This window comes from Mastomys coucha, unplaced genomic scaffold, assembly GCF_008632895.1.
Source record: "Mastomys coucha isolate ucsf_1 unplaced genomic scaffold, UCSF_Mcou_1 pScaffold22, whole genome shotgun sequence".
NCBI lineage: Eukaryota > Metazoa > Chordata > Mammalia > Rodentia > Muridae > Mastomys > Mastomys coucha.
The window spans coordinates 188,485,063-188,491,471 of record NW_022196905.1 but is presented as its reverse complement, the minus strand read 5'-3'; the positions used below and the strand labels follow the sequence as shown (position 1 = coordinate 188,491,471).

The 6,409-nt window shown below is 50.1% G+C and overlaps 1 protein-coding gene across 2 annotated transcripts in view; it reads left to right on the top strand.

Moving 5' to 3' along the window:
• The first annotated feature begins 275 nt into the window (after positions 1-275).
• The window catches only part of Wwc2 (WW and C2 domain containing 2), a 172,253-nt gene continuing 166,119 nt past the window's right edge, over positions 276-6,409 (top strand). The window contains exon 1 of one of the 2 annotated variants that reach the window (XM_031339762.1): positions 276-770. In XM_031339762.1, the coding sequence (XP_031195622.1) occupies positions 640-770 (131 nt within the window). In that variant the 5' untranslated portion in view covers positions 276-639. The remainder of the gene's footprint in view (positions 771-6,409) is intronic. The other variant, XR_004109943.1, reaches the window with a different exon arrangement.

Below are 6,409 nucleotides of genomic sequence, written 5' to 3'. Positions count from 1 at the left end.
ACCAACAAAAAACCTCTAAATTCCCAAAGGGTCTGGCGGAGAGGAGATACCTCGGGCTGGAGAGGAGGGAGCGAGCTGTGCATTCCTTCGCCCTCCCGCCTCCCACCTGGCCCCGCCGCTCCCCTCCCCCGCGCGGGCTCAGCCCCGGGTCCCGCCGCGGCCGCCCCGGCAGCTGCAGGGTTAAGCTCAGGAATGTGGCGGCGAGGAATGTGCATGCAGATGAGGCGGGCGCGGGGCGGGACGGGGGCGGGCCCGGGGCGGAGCGTATGCTAATAGCACGCAAATGAGGAGGCCAGCCGCCGCCGGGCCGTTGCTCCGCGGAGCTTCCCGGATCCGAGCCCAGACGGCGTCGGCCGGGGCAGCCTGGGCGCCGCGACCCTCGGCGGCCACAGGGGGACGGGGAGGAGGAGGAAGAGGCGGAGGCAGCGGCGGCCAGGAGGAGGAGGGCTCGCTCGCCTGTTCCGACGCAGACATGGTGGACTGATCCCCGGCAGGGCTAAGAGCAGGGATTCCGGAGGCTTCCCGGCGCGTGGCCCGCCGCGCCCCGCGCCCCGCACGCCCCTAGCCGGCACCCGCGTTCCCGCCGCACCCCGCGCCCGGTCCCTATGGAGGCGCCGCTCGCCGGCGAGGCCGCCGACCATGCCTAGGAGGGCCGGGAGCGGGCAGCTGCCGCTACCCCGGGGCTGGGAGGAGGCCAGGGACTACGACGGCAAGGTTTTCTACATCGACCACAACACCAGGAGGACCAGCTGGATCGACCCCCGGGACAGGTGGGTGGCCGGGCCCCGGCCGGGTGCGGGGACCGGCCACGGGAAGTGCGGCGGCGGCTGTTGTCTGGGAGACCCGGAGGGCGCGGGGGGCGTGGGGCGTCGCCGGCCCTGCACCCCCGAGGGACTCCGGGGTAGGCGCGGGACCGTCGGCCTAGGCGCGGCTGTATCTGCCCGCCAGGCGCCCCTTCTTGGGCCCCATTGCCCACTGCCTTCCCCACGCCCCTCGGGGACTTGCAGACACTCCCTGTCCCAAGGGAAGGGCCGGGTTGGTAGCCTGGGTTGACACCCTAAGTCCAGTTAGCCGGCTCAGGGTGTGGGAGGGGGCACTTGACCCCTCTTTAAGACCTCCCGTGTGTGCTCTTTAAAGTTGGTCAGATGGAGGGGGAGGGCACCTTTCGACCTCTGAGGCTCGCTGAGCTTGGGGCCTCCCGGAGGCCTGAGTGATGGTGAACCACTAGTTATCTCGACCACCTGTGGCATCACTTCCAGCCATACCTAGCTCCTCCTGAGCATGGACTGCAAGCTTTTGCGAGGGTGCAGCCCGAACCATGCCCTAGGTCCTGAACGTGGGGTTGGGGGGAATCCCACCCCTTGGCTCGACCTTAGTAGCTTTGCCCCCAAGATTTTTAAAAACACTGTTTTGGAGTTTTGCTTCTAATCGTAGTTCCTCACCTGAAAACCTGTTCAGATTTTTCTTGTGACTGTGGCATGGAGACTGGGACGGCTACAGCTGTGGGTAGCCCAGTCTTGAAGCTTAGCCTGGTTTTGCACAGGTCTCGATACGAGCATTTTGTTCTTACCTGGAGAGCTGAATGAAGCACCCAGACGACTAAGAAGTTCAGGAGCTGAAGTTTAGTGGAGTGTTCACCAATGTTCGGTTTCTCTACTTTGTCTTCGCTTTTAGGAGGAACATTTCTTAGAGTTGAAGTTGTCAGAGGGTGCAGACAGTTTCACGCATCTGTCTAAACTCAGCACTTGTGAGGTGAATGGTGGATCAGGAGTTCAAGTCAATTTGGGTTATTCGAGAACCTGTCCCAAAAGAAAAATTAAAAAATAAAAATAAAGTAATGCTAGGGGAAATTTTTACTTGTAAATTTGAAAACTGCCCATTAAGGAGGTATTTTTGTTTTGTTTTGTTTTCTTATATTTTTCTAGACTGCCTCATACTGTGTGTATTGTAGCTCAGGCTGGCAGGCTTGGAACTCATTATATAACACAGGCTGGTCCCAAACTCACAGCAATCCCCCTGCCTCAGCCTCTCCTCAATGCAGGAATTCCAGGTGCCAGCCACCACGCTGGATTAGTTGTAAATTCAAGTAACATCTCTTCAGGGATGCCCCTGCCATTTGCAGTTTTAGCATTTCTGAAAAGTCCTATAGGCTTTTTATGCAGTGTGGTCCGAGGAGCTGTATATATAGCCTTTTCAGGAGCTTTTCTTGGTAAGCCCCACCCCCTTCCTTAGTTTGAAACACACTTTTCTATTTGATATCCCTAGTCACTCATTTCCTACAACTATTGTATTTGAAAGCTATTAAAAAGCAGTTATAAGAAAGTCCTGAACGACATAAATTTATGGAACAATCCTTGTTAAATTATCCATGAAGATAGGGTTTAGGTTTCCCTGCCGCTGAGGAAAGGCACCTGTGCCCAGGCCCCACCCCTGCCGCACACCGCGGGCCATCACTGGCTGGATGAAGGCTATGACAGGAGTCACACTCCATAGTCTCCCCAGGCAGACTGGCTGTCATAAACATCATGCTCCAAGCCTGTTACTTGTACAGTTGCACTTTGAAACTACTTACCGGACAGTAAGCGTCGGTGCCGACCACAACAGAGGTTTGTAGGGCACCTGTATAAATATTTGACTTTTACAGTTGTGCCGCAGTTCTGTGGATCCTTGGAGTCTCGGGTTCTCCGTGGCATAAAGGCTTAGGCTGTCTAAGCATTTCACAGCCTCTCCTGCCTCGGCTCACGGCTTCCCTATATCGTCTCGTTTGTCTACCAGAGAGGATTATAAGAATATGCAGAGGCTGGATGAGGCCAACAGAAAGCCAAGTTACATGACTTGGCTTATCCGTATCACTGCTTTCTTACACAAGCCAGATGTGCCATTTGCTTCAAACTGGAATAGACCAGCAGGTACTATGAATGCTAATTTACTAAGTCCTATATTGGGAACCAACAGTTTTGGCTAAGATGAATTCTTCTTCGAGTTTTCCTCGCAGCTGCTGGGTCTTTCAGTATATACTTGAGGATATACACGTGAATTATTAGAAGATTTCTGAGTTTTGGCGTGAGAACTTTAGAAGCTATTCTGGTGACGTCAGCCACTGTGATATGTCAGTTTAAATTATGTTTCCTTTCAGTGCAGCTAAGTAAGTTTTCCTACACAGTGTTAGAACTGATAGAGAAGGTATTGGAGAAACTACTAACTCTTGTTAATTTTGCTACACAGCCAACCCACGGAAAGAGAGATGTTCCCCAGGCCAGTAGGGGATGGGTGGATTCTTCTGCGTGATCAGATTACAAATCCTGAAAGAAAAAGGGAAAATGACTGGAGATGCTGCGGGTCTGCCTGGGTGGTGGATCTTTAAAGCCACTTCATTAAAATGGTCAGAAAGACCATTTGCTCTTGTTCCTTTCTTTCCATGAAGAGTGAGCATTTTGCTTTTGATTTTCATCAGGGGTCGGCCAGTATTTCTGGTTGGACAGAGAGTTATGTTGAGCGAATGGGAGGAGGCTGGAGGATACTTCAGTGCCTTTTCATTCACAGAGTAGTGGTGCTAACCAGAGCTTGGGGGCCAGCCACGTTTTGGATGCTTTAGGCTCTTGGAGCCAGGTCACATGGTGCAGACTTTGCTGGGGTGTCCCATAGTGCTTCCTGCTCTGTCGAGCGCTCAGCCGAGTTTCTGAGTCAGCTCTAAAATGTGGGTGATACCACTCCCTCATACAATGTTTTCAACTCATAATTAGGAGGTGAAATGTTATTGTTTGCCCAGGTAACATTTTTTTTTCATTTAATTAAAAAAAAAGATGTGTGTATGGGGGCTTGTCTGTTCCATGCCTGTGTAGTGTCCCCAGAGGCCAGAAGAGGGCATTGGGTTTCCCTGGGCATGGAGTTGCAGATGATTGAGAGCTGCCGGGTGGATGTTGGTCCCTGGCGGTCCCTGGCGGTCCCTGGGAAAGGACTGTTTGACCACCCACAGGCTGAGGACTGCCGCCCAGGAGCTTGTGCCTGCTGCCTGCCCCTCTTTGCTCACCATGAAGATGCTTTGACCACACCACTTGGTGTTTCTGGTGTTATGGTGGCCAGATGTGCTGGTGTTTTGAAACACTAGATTCAACATGGGAGAAAAGACCGGAAGGGTTGCCTCTTGCGGTAGAGGGTGAAGTGAACAGGCAGGGCTGTTCTGCATCCTTCTCATCTTTGCACCGGATGCTAGCCAGAGATGCCATATTTTTTGTCCACTGAAGCTTACAGGTTGCCACACAAAGGAATTCTGTGTTAAGACTGACGGACCCTAATCTGTAGCTTATGACTAGGGTGGGATCTGGAAGAGCTTGTGGCTTGGAATTGAAGAGACTTATATGGCGGTGGGCGAATGAGTGAAGAAGGGAGTAGCTCCCGGTGAGCACATTTTTGATGTCAGGCAGACTCACTTCTTAACACACTCAGTTGCTGGCACATGATTAGGAGCTTAGGAACCCCAAATCTTCAATCTTCGTTCCTTTCAAATTGGAGTAAGTAAATGGATCAACCCACTGTTGATGTGTAAATTTCGAAAATCCATATTCTGCATCACTGTCTTAATGGGTCCTTTGTGTGTGGTGGATGTGAACCAAGTGTGGGTTAGGTTAGTTAAAGGCTAAACTCAATGAGAGAGTCTAAGTCGAGCTACTCTCCTTTTGGTTTTATTGGGATTTTTTTTTTTTTTTTAATTATACCCTGAGCTACCAACAACCAGAGATAATCAATTTTCCAGTTGGACTAGAAATAATGTGAGAAGCGAGCTGTTGCATTTTGAAGAATAATATAAATATGTGAATTACTTATAACAGCAGAACCAAAACAAACCAAAACAAGAACACCTCCCCCCACCCCCCCAGCCAGTCAGCTCTGATCACTGGAATGATCACCATGGTCTTGGTTGCTGGCCGTTGTTCCTTCCCAGCAGGGCCAGCATCTGCTGCCAGGTGATGCTGAGCTGCAGCTGACGGGGAGTGATGGGAGATTGTGGAGAGGTTGCTGAAGGAGTCTGGTTTTCGATCACTTGAGGAAGTGTTAACTTAAACCTAACTATGATGTCTCCCAGGAATAACCATAGAAATATTTCTTGTTGTGAGTACTGATAGTTGCTTGGTACATTTGAGTGACTAAGGTTTCTTCTGTGACTTTAAGGGTCTGTGGCCTGCCGTTTAATTTTGCTGCAAGATTCAGGACAATAGTTGGTTTTTCAAGAAAGACTGTTATTTATAAACAGGCTATTTGTTTTGAGCTGCAAATTGCTAAGTTGTCAGCTCCAGTCAGCCATTGTGACATGAGGTCTCCAAGCAAGCTGTATTTAAATTTAATGAGAGGAAGCTTGGTGTATTGCAAAGTGTGGAAGCTGCCTGCAGGCTCCACTCTGCCCTGTAAATGGCATTTGCTTCCTTTTCTGGGTAAAATCCTATAGAAAAGGAGGCATTCTCTGTGGAGGGGTGTGACCAGCTTCATCTTGCTCCTGTGGGAGTGGGGGACATGGCAGGAAACAGAGCTACTGCCCTAACATGTGGATTACTTCATAAAGGCTTTAAATCTGTGTGTGCTGGTACTGTACACAAGATTGAAGTTGGCTGACTGACTTTTGTTAGATTTTGGACTTAATTCTTTATCTACTTCTGAAAATTACCACATACCTCTAGTATGTGGGACAAGAAAGAAAAAATTAAAGGCACAGGGTGTAGGCGAAAAACTATGAAAATCTCTGAAAATGTAAATGCAGAATGTTTTTACCATCCTGTTTTTTTTCTCTTTAGTCATTTTTATTCTGATAAAGCAAACCACACAAAGTTCACAGTTTTAGCCAAAGTGTACACTTCAGTGATTTGTTTTTCTAAGTATAGTCACAGTGCTTGGCAACCCTAACTACTACAGTATTCCTGGACCTCAGAATACCCCTCACCTATGAAAACCGCTTCCCGTTCTACCCCAGAGGCTTGGGCAGTCATTGATCTATAGCCTGTGTCTGGCTTTCCACGTGGACGTTTGGTATAGACACAGTAGCACACTGTGTCTGCCGCCGGCCTCTTCCACTTAGCAGAAGTCCCAAGGCTCCTCCTCTGTTGGCCTTAGCAGGAGCTTTATTGCTTTTATGGCCCACATGGCAATTCTTGTTGTTGTTGTTGTTGTTGTTGTTGTTGTTATCAAGACAGGGTTTCTCTGTGTAGCCCTGGCTGTCTTGGAACTCACTCTGTAGACCAGGCTGGCCTTAAACTCAGAAATCTACCTGCCTCTGCCTCCAAAGTACTGGGACTACAGGCGTGTGCCACCACTGCCCGGCTCACATGGCAATTCTTTACTTAACCCTTTATTTTATTTATTTATTTATTTTGGTTTTTTTCGAGACAGGGTTTCTCTGTGTAGCCCTGGCTGTCCTGGA